The sequence below is a fragment of the Pistacia vera genome, unplaced genomic scaffold (assembly GCF_008641045.1).
Source record: "Pistacia vera cultivar Batoury unplaced genomic scaffold, PisVer_v2 Contig528, whole genome shotgun sequence".
Classification (NCBI taxonomy): Eukaryota; Viridiplantae; Streptophyta; class Magnoliopsida; order Sapindales; family Anacardiaceae; genus Pistacia; species Pistacia vera.
In genome coordinates this window covers 73,187-89,704 of record NW_022196366.1, presented here as the reverse complement: position 1 = coordinate 89,704, position 16,518 = coordinate 73,187, and the positions used below count along the sequence as shown (strand labels likewise).

Sequence of the window (16,518 nt, the reverse complement as noted above, 5' to 3'; positions counted from 1 at the left end):
TGTAAAAAGAACCACGCAACTACTTCATTCACTTCCTGCAGCCCACCCTGGATGGAGAGCGGAGTAAAAAAGGGTGAAGAAGCATATGGCAAATGTTTCCTCACCTGGTGCCGATTCTCGACACTATTTGACAATTTTCTCAAGTTCCAAGTATCCTATACTCATTTACCTTTATGCCCCTGTTGCTTTGAAACTTTAATAGAGAATGTAGTTAATTTACTAGACAAGCCTTAACCCTCTATTGAAATCACGAATAAACCCTCTCCATACATATATGATTTTGAAGTTAACACTGCATCTATTGGAGGGGAAAAAAAAAAAAAAACTCATACAGGTGTTAACAGTACATTTTGGTTGCTTTAACTCGACTTCTTGTTATCATGTATAGAGAAAATGTAGGCTAAATAATTTAATACGTAATGTAGATAACGGAAACCCTTACTCAGCTAATCCTAATAGATTTATCTAATGTTTCAGAAGGTTTACTCTTTTTCTTTAATTTTTAATTTCAAACTTTTGAGTTACAATAATATTATGGTTTACTTGTTATTTTGATTTTGTATGTTTTTCAATGAACCTCATAAATTATTTTAAGTATACACAAACTGATCTTCTTAATATCTCTGTTACCTAAAAAAAGAAAAACTCCTACTCACCTCATGAATGGAAATGGTTTTGAGTTTGATTGGCATACAAGTGAACCCATGTGGTGAAGCCAAGATATAGAAGATGTAAATTCTTGCCAAATCTAGAAGAGTAGGGGATTGGAATTTGTCAATGATACCGTTAATATGATCCTCAAATTATTGAGAAAAAAAAAAAAAAAAAAGGCACTTGTATTTTACGATATCTCTCACATGAAAATTACAGCAAGTATACTAAGCTTGTACGCAACCCAAATTACTTGAAATTTAGGTAGATTTCCAAAATGGGTTACCAAATCAATTAGCATTGCATAGCTTAAGTATTTATTAAGTTTAAGAAACGCAAGCACATGCAAGAGATTTATATCACCAATAATATATAAACTTAAAAAATACATAATATTACGAGTTATAAATAGATTAAGTTAGATACTTTATTAGTATAAATAAAAGTTGAATAATTATGAATTAATACTGCAAATTAAGAAACATTAAAACGTAAATGTGGAAGAAAAGACATATAGTAATAGTATAGGACTATGGTTATTTACTTCGAATATAGAAACATCAGAACCAAGAAAAAGTACGTCATAATACATGTACGAGACGTGGCCTATAATTGACCGGACGATTCACATCAACTGTTCTCTCATCAAATTAAAAATAACCCAATCAAAAGACTGTACGCTCCTTTTGCCAGAGGCCCCAAAACGATAACTAAAGTTCTAAAACGCCATCTACAGCACCCGCCACCAAACCCGGCTTCTCACAGGCTTTATCACAAACAGGTAGTTGCAATTGCAATCTCTTCTTATTCAGCCACAAAAGGAATAATCTTAAAGTAAATTCAGTTTCTGTGTTGTTATTACTTTTCTTGCCAAAGTTTTTTTTTTCATGGACTCTCAACAATCTAACAATTCCGTGCAAGACATCTTTGACTCGTCGCTTAATCTAGAAGAAACTCACTTCAAAGAAGGTTATGACGAAGGCTACAATCACGGCCTAACGACTGGGAAAGAAGAAGCCCGACAAGTGGGCCTCAAGTTGGGCTTTGAAACCGGAGAAGAACTCGGATTTTACAAGGGTTGTGTCGATGTCTGGAACTCGGCCATCCGGGTCGACCCCACTCGTTTCTCGACCCGGGTTCAAAAGGGTATAAAGCAAATGGAGGAGTTGATTGAAAAATACCCAGTTATGGATCCGGAGAATGAGAGTATTCAAGAGATAATGGAGGCTTTAAGGCTCAAATTTAGGGTCATTCGCGCTGCTTTAGGGGTGAAGTTGGAGTATGATGGGCATCCTAAACCAAAAGATATTGAGTTTTGAGTGGATATTTAGTTTTTCATGCTTTTATTGGCCTTCTATATTTGCTCAAATATTTCATGAAAATTTTGTAGTATTTTGGTTACGGATTATCTTCAAGATTGAATTAAACACCTTTCCAATTTGTGTGGAGAAGTCATTTTGTTATGACTGTTAATTCCATGTAGGTGGTATATTATGGGTACAGAAGAATCAATACATGGCAATTGGCAGCTTTGTTTGATGATGAAATGATAAGAGTAAGTAAAAGGGCGGGAAATTCTTGCATATGCAGATAATTAAGATATACTGAATGGATATAGAGACCAGTTATGATAATGTCTTTCTGCAGAACCACCTTTAAATAAAGTTGTCTATGAGAATGGGAGATGTGATTCAATTTCGAGGTCTAAAACTAATTAATTTTGTTTGAATACACATATCACATAGCTCTGGCTTCCTCAAGTTGTATAAGGTTAAATTTGAATGTTATTGAACCAGGAAGAAATCAAGATTTACTATATTAGATTTTCTACTGATTGATATCCTAGACTATGAAACATACGCCAAAAGCAACTGTTCGGCTAATTTGGGCTGATTTAAATATAGAAGAGAAAGCAACTCAAAACCTGAATATTTGTGCAACCAAATGCAGGGGTATATAGTGGTAGCTGAACATCATTTTGGGAACAGACTTAACAGCTTAAAAGTTTCGTAGGTGGCTGTGTTTATTCAACTTTCTATTGCCTTTCATATCAGTGTGTGAGTTATTGCTAATATAATATAAGATTTGATTGCAGCTGACTACTATATCTACACTTAGATTTCTGTTTTATATGCTTTACTCTGCAGTTTCTTGAGTTTCCTTTTCACTTGTTTATAGGGCGTTGCTTGAAATTTCTCTTGTACTATTTGCAGTGTGGTCCCCAGAAACTGCTGGCCACGAATGTTCTTGATAATGCTATCTCATTAGCTCAATCTCTCTTTTTATGCAGTTCGTGGCAAGCAGGAAGAAAGAGAAAAATGTTAAAGTTGATGCTTGCTTGCTGCAAAGTATATATATCTGAGAGTCGAAACAAGGCTGCACTGCAATCAGTTGAACGAGCAGCCAAACTATTCCCGGAAGCTGCTATTGTTAACAAATTTGAAGATGTGATTTACAATAGAGTTGGTTATACCGTTGTCTCCAAATTGGTTCCAGAGCTATCACCAGATTCATGTTCTTTGAAGAATACTGTGTTTGCCATGGTTAAAGCTGCTTTTGAAAACATTGACCTGGAGATGCATTCTGGAAGTCATCCTCGGCTTGGAGTGGTTGATCATATATGTTTTCACGCGTTGGCTTGTGCCTCTTTAGACCAAGCAGCTGGGATTGCGAAGTCTTTGGCTGCAGATATTGGCTCTAGTCTTCAAGGTTTGTGTCCTGGAAACCACCAAAAAAAAAAAAAAAATGTAGATAGGAACAGATTAATTAGCAGACGTTTTGTTGACAACAGGAAACACATTCCTTAACTGTCATTTAATTGTTAATGGCCAAGATTGATAACTTAACTGCAAGATATCCCAGTCCTAGCACTCTCTGAAAACAGGCATGAGAGGGTAGTCTGTGTGGTGTTTTTCTGAACAATTCCTTGACCCATACCAGGTTTCTATTGTTTTTTTATACTACATTGGATTATTTTTACTTTGATGTTGCCTTAGTGTCTCCTCAGTAAATGCAAGATGATTAGATTCAAACTTCTATACTGAGACATCTTGGTATCATGTGGAAAAGTAGACAGTGTATTGAATTTTAAACAATCGGTCACTAACTTGAAGCGTAAAATAGTTTTTCTTTGATCTTTATTTCTTGTTCAAAATAAAGTAGACTTTTGAATGAACTACTTTTATCGAACAATAAGAAAAATATGGCGTCTCAGTTGTATTACTACCAAATTTGTATTTCATAAGACTTTATTGTAGAAAGAACTGGGGTATAAGAATATGTTTTATAGAGTATAATGAGTATGAATATTGTCTCTGTACATATATTTTAAGTTTTACCTCCAAAAACTTTCCCTTGTGTGTTGCTAATATTTCTTATCAGCCTGCAGTCCCTACCTTTTTGTATGGAGCTGCACATGAAGAAGGTAAGACACTTGATTCAATCAGAAGAGAACTGGGTTTTTTCAAGCCTAATTCAGTTGGAAACCAATGGGTTGGAGGATCAATATCAGAGTCCTTGCCTCTGAAACCAGATGAGGGTCCACTTGAAGTGAGTCAAACAAAAGGTGTAATCGTAATTGGAGCAACCAGGTGGGTTGATAACTACAACGTCCCTGTGTTCTCTACAAATGTTGGTGCTGTTCGTACAATAGCAAAACGAGTAAGTGGTAAAGGAGGTGGACTTCCTTCAGTACAAGCCATGGCACTGGCACATGGTGAAGACGTCATTGAGGTAGCTTGTAATTTGTTGGAACCAAGTAAAGTAGGAGGAGACAAAGTTCAGCTAGAAGTTGAGAGGCTTGCAGGAGAAGAGGGTATGGCTGTGGGGAAGGGATATTTTACTGATCTTCCACAAGAGAAAATAATTGAAAGTTATATGGAACTGACTTCATCTATGTAATATATATATACATGAAACAAATTGCTCCATGTGTAACATTTGAGGGTGAAATTTTATAATGAAAGGTCAATTTTTCTTGTCTCTAAAGATTTCTTTTTCCCTAATGGTAGATTTTAGCATATGTTCAAACATAGCATTACATTCGAAAATAGCTATACTTGAATTAAAGATAACTCAGCTCCTATTTTCTTATGCAAGAGCCTTAGCAGTATTCTGAGGGCCAGAAATGAGGGTTGTGTCCTCTACACCAGAAGATTAGAAGTATATATGCCTGCAAAAGAGGCTACCAGTTTAATACTTAAAAAAAAAAAAAAAAACTAAATAATAATTGTGGAGCAAATATGATAAACAGGCAGCTTGCGGAGATAGGGAATAATCCTCTTGCTTATCAAGAGAATAAATGAGGGCCGTCCCGACTGACACCAAAACAAGCAGATACGAACTTTTTTAAGGCTATACTAGTCGGCCAGCATACTGATTGCAATTGTTCTTGTTTTAATCGAATCCCAAATATTAAAGAGGCATGAAAGGTGATTTTTTTTTCAAAATCAAGAGACAATTACAAGAACAATCGCTAAAATCAATTATCATAGGAAGTAAATACAGTTAAAAAAAATCCAGCTATAGCCTTGAAGATTAAAAACATCATATCTAACATCTCTCATGTAAAGCTATAACTAAAAATAAAAACTACTGTAAAACTCTGAATATGGATTGCCAAACAACTGTAAACTCTGAGTTCGTCCAATATTGAGTGTGAATTCATTTGATAAATCGATTTGTAGCAGAATTGTTTAATTCGGCGGTGCTGGGATGACGCGGAAACATGAGCATATCAATTATCTATTAAAGGCTATGATGTGGATATTGGATAAACCAATTATAATAATTGTTTCAAACCAAGCTCCACGCGAGAAAATGTATCTAAATTATGAGCTTTGCGACTGTAGAAATTTTTAAAATTCTATTTTATGAAAGATGGTTTTCTAGATCATGTCTTCTAGTATTCGTTTCATCTCTAATTTATGCTTATAGTCAGCACCAAGCCAACGACCATTTCTTATATGTTTGTAAATTCAAGGCTCAGGTCTGATGTTCTTCCTACCAACAGACTTTTACCAATGTTTGATTGGTATTATTATTATTAATCAAATATGGATGTGACCTATTTGTTGTTCTGGCCAATAATTGAAGAGTAATTAAACTAGTGATGGTAGAAGAAAAGTTGTTTTCATATGCAAAAGAAAGAAATTGATTATAATCTTTTTTTTTCTTTTTTTCTTTTTTTTGTAGTTGGAGTTTCCTCGTTAGTCACACTCATACAAGTATCGGAAACATCTACTTCTTTGTCTTATTTGTTTCCCTGTTTTGTTCTTCTTTTATGTGGTTTTAAGATGTGATCTTATCCAATGTGATTCTCTTTTGAATGGTGGCCTCAACTTATATCTATATTTATTTCATCATTCATTTATTTTATAATTGAGTCAAAAATATTGCCTTAATTATTTTTTTGCACAAAACCCCACATGTTGTCTATCAAAAACCGTACTAATGCCTCTATGATCAACACATGTTTCGCTACAAGTTCTGGTGGGGTATGCCACTATATTTTTCAACATTCTATCATCTTCCAGTAACTGCAACGTAGAATGCCTTGATGCTGAAGATAATTTAAGATGCGTTTAGTTTATTATTTTGAATAAAATTTTAGAGATAATATTGAATAGTTGAATAGAGTTATGATTATAAGAACATAATTTTTAGAATATGTATTAGTTATGATTATAAGAACATAATTTTTAGAATATGTATTTGATAGAGTATTTTGACCTTGATATTTGTGTTGAATATTTGATTAATATATATTTTTATAAATGATTTATTAATATAATATTTTATTACATTTTGTTAAAATAAAAACCCAACTGAAACAAAAACCCAATTAAAACAATTCTATGCCAATTGTCGACAAAAAATAAAAACTCAATTAAAACAATTTTGTGCCAATTGCCAAAAAAAATAAAAACCCAATTAAAACAATTATGTGCCAATTGTCAAAAAAAATAAAAACCCAATTAAAACAAAACCCATCCATGCGCATTCACAATCCATTCATGCCAAACAAAGAAAAAACGCAAAACATCCCCTTGTACACAGATCTAAGGTGGGTTTGATCCAGATCAGGGTGTAGGTTTGCGGCAGATCAGGTCACGGTGACAGTGGGCTTGTGTGTGATCGGGGTGGGTTGGTTTGTGGTAGATCGGGTCACGGTCACGGTGAGGTTGTGTGTGCTCGGGGTGTGGGTTTACAAGAGATCGGGTAACGGTGGGTGCATTTGCGGTTGATCGGGTCACTGTGGGTGCGTTTGCGGTTGATCGGGTCACCGTGGGTGCGTTTGTGACAAATCAGGTCACGGTGGGGTTCTAAGGATCAGATCGGGTCTGGGTGGGTGGGTGGGTTTGCTATAGATCGGGTCACGGTGGGTGGGTTTGCGATAGATCGGGTCACGGTGGCGTTGTAAGGATCAGATCGGGTCACGGTGGGTTCACAGTTGGGGATCGGAGGTGGGTTCACGGTGGGTTTGTGTAACGCCCCTCTTGAGGTATGTAGCTAATGTTTCTTCTTTTGCTCTTATTTGAGTCGGTTTATTAGTATTATTGTTTAGTTGGCCTTTGATGAGTCTCAAAGGTTTGTGTCTGGAAACCACCAAAAAAAAAAAAATGAGATAGGAACAGATTAATTAGCAGACGTTTTGTTGACAAACAGGAAACACATTCCTTAACTGTCATTTAATTGTTAATGGCCAAGATTGATAACTTAACTGCAAGATATCCCAGTCCTAGCACTCTCTGAAAACAGGCATGAGAGGGTAGTCTGTGTGGTGTTTTTCTGAACAATTCCTTGACCCATACCAGGTTTCTATTGTTTTTTATACTACATTGGATTATTTTTACTTTGATGTTGCCTTAGTGTCTCCTCAGTAAATGCAAGATGAATAGATTCAAACTTCTATACTGAGACATCTTGGTATATGTGGAAAAGTAGACAGTGATTGAATTTAAACAATCGTCACTAACTTGAAGCGTAAAATAGTTTTTCTTTGATCTTTATTTCTGTTCAAAATAAAGAGACTTTTGATGAACTACTTTATCGAACAATAAGAAAAATATGGCTCGCCAGTTGTATTCTACCAAATTTGTATTTCATAAGACTTTATTGTAGAAAGAACTGGGGTATAAGAATATGTTTATAGGTATAATGAGTATGAATATGTCTCTGTACATATATTTTAGTTTTACCTCCAAAAACTTTCCCTGTGTGTTGCTAATATTTCTTATCAGCCTGCAGTCCCTACTTTTGTATGGAGCTGCACATGAAGAAGGTAAGACACTTGATTCAATCAGAAGAGAAATGGGTTTTTCAAGCCTAATTCAGTTGGAAACCAATGGGTTGGAGGATCAATATCAGAGTCCTTGCCTCTGAAACCAGATGAGGGTCCACTTGAAGTGAGTCAAACAAAGGTGTAATCGTAATTGGAGCAACAGGTGGGTTGATAACTACAACGTCCCTGTGTTCTCTACAAGTTGGTGCTGTTCGTACAATAGCAAAACGAGTAAGTGGTAAAGGAGGTGGCTTCCTTCAGTACAAGCCATGGCACTGGCACATGGTGAAGACGTCATTGAGGTAGCTTGTAATTTGTTGGAACCAAGTAAGTAGGAGGAGACAAAGTTCAGCTAGAAGTTGAGAGGCTTGCAGGAGAAGAGGGTATGGCTGTGGGGAAGGGATATTTTACTGATCTTCCACAAGAGAAAATAATTGAAAGTTTATGGAACTGACTTCATCTATGTAAATATATATATACATGAAACAAATTGCTCCATGTGTAACATTTGAGGGTATAATGAAAGGTCAATTTTTCTTGTCTCTAAAGATTTCCTTTTCCCTAATGGTAGATTTTGCATATGTTCAAACATGCATTACATTCGAAAATAGCTTACTTGAATTAAAGATAAACTCAGCTCCTATTTCTTATGCAAGAGCCTGAAAATTACAGCAAGTATACTAAGCTTGTACGCAACCCAAATTACTTGAAATTTAGGTAGATTTCCAAAATGGGTTACCAAATCAATTAGCATTGCATAGCTTAAGTATTTATTAAGTTTAAGAAACGCAAGCACATGCAAGAGATTTATATCACCAATAATCTATAAACTTAAAAAATACATAATATTACGAGTTATAAATAGATTAAGTTAGATACTTTATTAGTATAAATAAAAGTTGAATAATTATGAATTAATACTGCAAATTAAGAAACATTAAAACGTAAATGTGGAAGAAAAGACATATAGTAATAGTATAGGACTATGGTTATTTACTTCGAATATAGAAACATCAGAACCAAGAAAAAGTACGTCATAATACATGTACGAGACGTGGCCTATAATTGACCGGACGATTCACATCAACTGTTCTCTCATCAAATTAAAAATAACCCAATCAAAAGACTGTACGCTCCTTTTGCCAGAGGCCCCAAAACGATAACTAAAGTTCTAAAACGCCATCTACAGCACCCGCCACCAAACCCGGCTTCTCACAGGCTTTATCACAAACAGGTAGTTGCAATTGCAATCTCTTCTTATTCAGCCACAAAAGGAATAATCTTAAAGTAAATTCAGTTTCTGTGTTGTTATTACTTTTCTTGCCAAAGTTTTTTTTTTCATGGACTCTCAACAATCTAACAATTCCGTGCAAGACATCTTTGACTCGTCGCTTAATCTAGAAGAAACTCACTTCAAAGAAGGTTATGACGAAGGCTACAATCACGGCCTAACGACTGGGAAAGAAGAAGCCCGACAAGTGGGCCTCAAGTTGGGCTTTGAAACCGGAGAAGAACTCGGATTTTACAAGGGTTGTGTCGATGTCTGGAACTCGGCCATCCGGGTCGACCCCACTCGTTTCTCGACCCGGGTTCAAAAGGGTATAAAGCAAATGGAGGAGTTGATTGAAAAATACCCAGTTATGGATCCGGAGAATGAGAGTATTCAAGAGATAATGGAGGCTTTAAGGCTCAAATTTAGGGTCATTCGCGCTGCTTTAGGGGTGAAGTTGGAGTATGATGGGCATCCTAAACCAAAAGATATTGAGTTTTGAGTGGATATTTAGTTTTTCATGCTTTTATTGGCCTTCTATATTTGCTCAAATATTTCATGAAAATTTTGTAGTATTTTGGTTACGGATTATCTTCAAGATTGAATTAAACACCTTTCCAATTTGTGTGGAGAAGTCATTTTGTTATGACTGTTAATTCCATGTAGGTGGTATATTATGGGTACAGAAGAATCAATACATGGCAATTGGCAGCTTTGTTTGATGATGAAATGATAAGAGTAAGTAAAAGGGCGGGAAATTCTTGCATATGCAGATAATTAAGATATACTGAATGGATATAGAGACCAGTTATGATAATGTCTTTCTGCAGAACCACCTTTAAATAAAGTTGTCTATGAGAATGGGAGATGTGATTCAATTTCGAGGTCTAAAACTAATTAATTTTGTTTGAATACACATATCACATAGCTCTGGCTTCCTCAAGTTGTATAAGGTGAAATTTGAATGTTATTGAACCAGGAAGAAATCAAGATTTACTATATTAGATTTTCTACTGATTGATATCCTAGACTATGAAACATACGCCAAAAGCAAGTGTTCGGCTAATTTGGGCTGATTTAAATATAGAAGAGAAAGCAACTCAAAACCTGAATATTTGTGCAACCAAATGCAGGGGTATATAGTGGTAGCTGAACATCATTTTGGGAACAGACTTAACAGCTTAAAAGTTTCGTAGGTGGCTGTGTTTATTCAACTTTCTATTGCCTTTCATATCAGTGTGTGAGTTATTGCTAATATAATATAAGATTTGATTGCAGCTGACTACTATATCTACACTTAGATTTCTGTTTTATATGCTTTACTCTGCAGTTTCTTGAGTTTCCTTTTCACTTGTTTATAGGGCGTTGCTTGAAATTTCTCTTGTACTATTTGCAGTGTGGTCCCCAGAAACTGCTGGCCACGAATGTTCTTGATAATGCTATCTCATTAGCTCAATCTCTCTTTTTATGCAGTTCGTGGCAAGCAGGAAGAAAGAGAAAAATGTTAAAGTTGATGCTTGCTTGCTGCAAAGTATATATATCTGAGAGTCGAAACAAGGCTGCACTGCAATCAGTTGAACGAGCAGCCAAACTATTCCCGGAAGCTGCTATTGTCAACAAATTTGAAGATGTGATTTACAATAGAGTTGGTTATACCGTTGTCTCCAAATTGGTTCCAGAGCTATCACCAGATTCATGTTCTTTGAAGAATACTGTGTTTGCCATGGTTAAAGCTGCTTTTGAAAACATTGACCTGGAGATGCATTCTGGAAGTCATCCTCGGCTTGGAGTGGTTGATCATATATGTTTTCACGCGTTGGCTTGTGCCTCTTTAGACCAAGCAGCTGGGATTGCGAAGTCTTTGGCTGCAGATATTGGCTCTAGTCTTCAAGGTTTGTGTCCTGGAAACCACCAAAAAAAAAAAAAAAATGTAGATAGGAACAGATTAATTAGCAGACGTTTTGTTGACAACAGGAAACACATTCCTTAACTGTCATTTAATTGTTAATGGCCAAGATTGATAACTTAACTGCAAGATATCCCAGTCCTAGCACTCTCTGAAAACAGGCATGAGAGGGTAGTCTGTGTGGTGTTTTTCTGAACAATTCCTTGACCCATACCAGGTTTCTATTGTTTTTTTATACTACATTGGATTATTTTTACTTTGATGTTGCCTTAGTGTCTCCTCAGTAAATGCAAGATGATTAGATTCAAACTTCTATACTGAGACATCTTGGTATCATGTGGAAAAGTAGACAGTGTATTGAATTTTAAACAATCGGTCACTAACTTGAAGCGTAAAATAGTTTTTCTTTGATCTTTATTTCTTGTTCAAAATAAAGTAGACTTTTGAATGAACTACTTTTATCGAACAATAAGAAAAATATGGCGTCTCAGTTGTATTACTACCAAATTTGTATTTCATAAGACTTTATTGTAGAAAGAACTGGGGTATAAGAATATGTTTTATAGAGTATAATGAGTATGAATATTGTCTCTGTACATATATTTTAAGTTTTACCTCCAAAAACTTTCCCTTGTGTGTTGCTAATATTTCTTATCAGCCTGCAGTCCCTACCTTTTTGTATGGAGCTGCACATGAAGAAGGTAAGACACTTGATTCAATCAGAAGAGAACTGGGTTTTTTCAAGCCTAATTCAGTTGGAAACCAATGGGTTGGAGGATCAATATCAGAGTCCTTGCCTCTGAAACCAGATGAGGGTCCACTTGAAGTGAGTCAAACAAAAGGTGTAATCGTAATTGGAGCAACCAGGTGGGTTGATAACTACAACGTCCCTGTGTTCTCTACAAATGTTGGTGCTGTTCGTACAATAGCAAAACGAGTAAGTGGTAAAGGAGGTGGACTTCCTTCAGTACAAGCCATGGCACTGGCACATGGTGAAGACGTCATTGAGGTAGCTTGTAATTTGTTGGAACCAAGTAAAGTAGGAGGAGACAAAGTTCAGCTAGAAGTTGAGAGGCTTGCAGGAGAAGAGGGTATGGCTGTGGGGAAGGGATATTTTACTGATCTTCCACAAGAGAAAATAATTGAAAGTTATATGGAACTGACTTCATCTATGTAATATATATATACATGAAACAAATTGCTCCATGTGTAACATTTGAGGGTGAAATTTTATAATGAAAGGTCAATTTTTCTTGTCTCTAAAGATTTCTTTTTCCCTAATGGTAGATTTTAGCATATGTTCAAACATAGCATTACATTCGAAAATAGCTATACTTGAATTAAAGATAACTCAGCTCCTATTTTCTTATGCAAGAGCCTTAGCAGTATTCTGAGGGCCAGAAATGAGGGTTGTGTCCTCTACACCAGAAGATTAGAAGTATATATGCCTGCAAAAGAGGCTACCAGTTTAATACTTAAAAAAAAAAAAAAAAACTAAATAATAATTGTGGAGCAAATATGATAAACAGGCAGCTTGCGGAGATAGGGAATAATCCTCTTGCTTATCAAGAGAATAAATGAGGGCCGTCCCGACTGACACCAAAACAAGCAGATACGAACTTTTTTAAGGCTATACTAGTCGGCCAGCATACTGATTGCAATTGTTCTTGTTTTAATCGAATCCCGAATATTAAAGAGGCATGAAAGGTGATTTTTTTTTCAAAATCAAGAGACAATTACAAGAACAATCGCTAAAATCAATTATCATAGGAAGTAAATACAGTTAAAAAAAATCCAGCTATAGCCTTGAAGATTAAAAACATCATATCTAACATCTCTCATGTAAAGCTATAACTAAAAATAAAAACTACTGTAAAACTCTGAATATGGATTGCCAAACAACTGTAAACTCTTGAGTTCGTCCAATATTGAGTGTGAATTCATTTGATAAATCGATTTGTAGCAGAATTGTTTAATTCGGCGGTGCTGGGATGACGCGGAAACATGAGCATATCAATTATCTATTAAAGGCTATGATGTGGATATTAAATAAACCAATTATAATAATTGTTTCAAACCAAGCTCCACGCGAGAAAATGTATCTAAATTATGAGCTTTGCGACTGTAGAAATTTTTAAAATTCTATTTTATGAAAGATGGTTTTCTAGATCATGTCTTCTAGTATTCGTTTCATCTCTAATTTATGCTTATAGTCAGCACCAAGCCAACGACCATTTCTTATATGTTTGTAAATTCAAGGCTCAGGTCTGATGTTCTTCCTACCAACAGACTTTTACCAATGTTTGATTGGTATTATTATTATTAATCAAATATGGATGTGACCTATTTGTTGTTCTGGCCAATAATTGAAGAGTAATTAAACTAGTGATGGTAGAAGAAAAGTTGTTTTCATATGCAAAAGAAAGAAATTGATTATAATCTTTTTTTTTCTTTTTTTCTTTTTTTTGTAGTTGGAGTTTCCTCGTTAGTCACACTCATACAAGTATCGGAAACATCTACTTCTTTGTCTTATTTGTTTCCCTGTTTTGTTCTTCTTTTATGTGGTTTTAACATGTGATCTTATCCAATGTGATTCTCTTTTGAATGGTGGCCTCAACTTATATCTATATTTATTTCATCATTCATTTATTTTATAATTGAGTCAAAAATATTGCCTTAATTATTTTTTTGCACAAAACCCCACATGTTGTCTATCAAAAACCGTACTAATACCTCTATGACCAACACATGTTTCACTACGAGTTATAATTGGTGCGCTATGCCACTATATTTTTCAACATTCTATCATCTTCCAGTAACTGCAACATAGAATGCCTTGATGCTGAAGATAATTTAAGTTTTTGTATAACACAAGTCTTTTTGCTTTTTATAGTTTAGTTTGACAAGCCATGAATCTGGAAAAGATTATCCTGGTAATTACTTGAAAAAAGCACTCAAATCCCCTAGCTAATGACAATTCATTTATGTGGGTTTTTCTTCGTCAAACCATGGTGTCACTGACTCAGTAATCAACATACCCATAAAAAGAAGAGAGAAGAAATCCGGAGACTTCATTCATGGTTTCTTGAATTGATAAACAAGTTAATCAGTGCCATTTATGATTACTATAAGAAAAAAAAGGGCGTTTGATTCAAGAATGTTAGATTACTGGGAACGTTGGATTATTAGAAAAATAGATTACCTTAAAAGATTACTGGAAATCTTTAGAAAAATGTGTTTGATTAGTTGGTGGGTATGTTATATTAATATGTTTAGTTATGGAGAATAAATTGGTGGGTATGTTATATTAATATGTTTGGTTATGGAGAATAAATTGGTGGGTATGTTATTTAAATTACTAAATTGTCCCATTTTCAAATATTAATATAATATTTTTTTATTATTAATTTTTGAATAATTTCTTTTAATTCCCAATATTTCAGATTTAGTTAAAACACCCCGTTTATATAAAACTTTAATTTATTACGAAATCACCCCTACCTCTTACCGCGACTGCAAACCACCGTCGAAAGTCCTCGTCAGTCGCTCGTCGTGACCAAGAGGCTTCGATATGGCCCTTTTTTGCCATATTGATGGACGAAAACGGCCATATCAGGCCAAATCTAAGCCAGACCTAGCTGTTAGCGGCCAGATCTCGTCCAGATCTGGCCGTAATGACTAGGAATCTGGCCGTTAACGGCCACTTCCATTGATCTGGCCGTTAACGACTACTTCCATCGATCTGGCCGGAAATGGCTAGAATAGATATGGTCATTTCCGGCTAGATCTAGCCTGATATGGCCATTTTCGGCCATCAATATGGTCGGAAACTGTCATATCGAAGCCTCCCGGAGCCTCCCACCGAATCTCATTCTTTTTTAGGGACTTCGGCGACTTTCCGACGGTAGTCCGTGGTGGTTGACCCACTATCGACGGTGGTGACTGGGTGGTAATGGTGGTCTGTAAATTGTTTTAAATATAAGAGCATTATTGTCCAAATTTTTAATTAAACAAGGGTAAAATTGAAATAGGATATTAATGTAAATTTCTTTTAAAATAAGGGCATTATTGTTCAAAACTTTTATTAATAAGAGATAAAATTGTAACAAAAGAAAATAACTCTGATAATCTTAAAATACCTAAGAAAATGGAGGTAATTATATTACTTCCAATATTACCAATAATAACCACTATTGGTATTTGAAGATTACCGATATCTTATATTGCTTGATAACCAAACATGGTAATAAAGTAATATAAGATCACTTATCCCTAGTAATGTCAAATACCCCCCAACCAAACGCCCCCAAAGTAAAATACTTTGTTGAAAAATACTATCCTTACAAAGACAATACAAAGAGGACTACAAAGTGATATCAGCAAGGAGAAAAAATCAAAGAAATAATGAAAAGAGAGAGAGAGAGAGAAATCATCAAGATTAAGGGTAATAATTATCTTTGTATACTCCTTTGTATTTGTATTGTTCTACTTTGTTACTCCTTATGGATTATGTTTTACCTAACAAGTAATCGGTTCTTATTATTTATTTATAAAACTTGACACGGGAAGTTGTGGGGACAAGCTTTTATCGGCATTAATCGTACATTTCTGACTCACAGAAGCTTAGTCATTGCTTCAATGGATGATTTATAAATCAGCTTTAAACGAAGGCGCAGCAACAATACATAACAGAGTTTAAAGGCATGGACTTTAGCCCCAATTCCAAGGTAAGAGCTTCCCAGTCTCCACTCATATTACTTTCTGCCTCTTAACATGCTTTTGTTTTGACTTTTGATCTCTTCGTCTCTCTGTTTTACACAATTTCATCTTCCAAGATTTTCTTTCAAAGGACATCCTCCAAAGCTTTGTTCATCCTTAAAGGGATCGACTTTTGATCTCTTCGTCTCTCTGTTTAGACACAATTTCATCTTCTAAGATTTTCTTTCAAAAGACATCCTCCAAAGCTTTGTTCATCCTTAAAGGGAGAACGATATTTGTAATTCACATGAACTGATTAATAAACTAAGGAGCTTTTTTTTTTTTTTTTCTTTTTAACTGGTCTCGCAAAAATTGGTCCTTGACATCCATCTGCACTGCTTCAATTCTTCTGCGATGTTGTTTTTACAAATTTGATTTCTGATGATAAGATTTATGAGCTTCATGTTAATCTTGTTGTTAAGCTTTTGAAATTATTTCCTTAGCCTGGAAAAGAGTATTGACTAATAAAATAGTCAAAGCTTATCCACCATCTTCTGAAAAACTAGACATGAGATGAACATGTGATCACATCCAGACCATTCTGAAACTTAGTTTTGTAGTAATCCAAAACACAATTGCTTCTATAGTTCTAACGTAATTCTACTTTTTTATTATTAGAAAGTCAAAGCCACTTTTTTTTTTTTTTTTTAA

At 35.1% G+C, this 16,518-nt stretch overlaps 2 protein-coding genes and 1 pseudogene across 6 annotated transcripts; all 3 read left to right on the top strand.

Moving 5' to 3' along the window:
- Window positions 1-1,283: 1,283 nt before the first annotated feature.
- On the top strand, window positions 1,284-4,614 carry LOC116107133 (glutamate formimidoyltransferase-like). 3 transcript variants are annotated; one of them, XM_031393442.1, is made up of 4 exons: window positions 1,284-1,432; window positions 2,135-2,206; window positions 2,942-3,360; window positions 4,040-4,614. In XM_031393442.1, the coding sequence occupies exons 3-4, from the start codon at window positions 2,970-2,972 to the stop codon at window positions 4,549-4,551; spliced, it is 903 nt and encodes a 300-aa protein (XP_031249302.1). In that variant the 5' UTR covers window positions 1,284-1,432; window positions 2,135-2,206; window positions 2,942-2,969; the 3' UTR covers window positions 4,552-4,614. The 3 variants fall into 3 exon arrangements, with proteins under 3 accessions (XP_031249302.1, XP_031249304.1, XP_031249303.1); XM_031393444.1 differs by lacking the exon at window positions 2,135-2,206 and having other exon boundaries at window positions 1,301-1,924; XM_031393443.1 differs by lacking the exon at window positions 2,135-2,206 and having other exon boundaries at window positions 1,307-1,432.
- Window positions 4,615-7,809: 3,195 nt separating this feature from the next.
- LOC116107140 lies at window positions 7,810-8,475 on the top strand (annotated as a pseudogene).
- A 544-nt stretch (window positions 8,476-9,019) lies between these two features.
- On the top strand, window positions 9,020-12,349 carry LOC116107126 (glutamate formimidoyltransferase-like). 3 transcript variants are annotated; one of them, XM_031393431.1, is made up of 4 exons: window positions 9,020-9,167; window positions 9,870-9,941; window positions 10,677-11,095; window positions 11,775-12,349. In XM_031393431.1, exons 3-4 carry the CDS (start codon window positions 10,705-10,707, stop codon window positions 12,284-12,286), a joined length of 903 nt encoding a protein of 300 aa, XP_031249291.1. In that variant the 5' UTR covers window positions 9,020-9,167; window positions 9,870-9,941; window positions 10,677-10,704; the 3' UTR covers window positions 12,287-12,349. The 3 variants fall into 3 exon arrangements, with proteins under 3 accessions (XP_031249291.1, XP_031249293.1, XP_031249292.1); XM_031393433.1 differs by lacking the exon at window positions 9,870-9,941 and having other exon boundaries at window positions 9,040-9,659; XM_031393432.1 differs by lacking the exon at window positions 9,870-9,941 and having other exon boundaries at window positions 9,047-9,167.
- The last annotated feature ends 4,169 nt before the right edge of the window (window positions 12,350-16,518 follow it).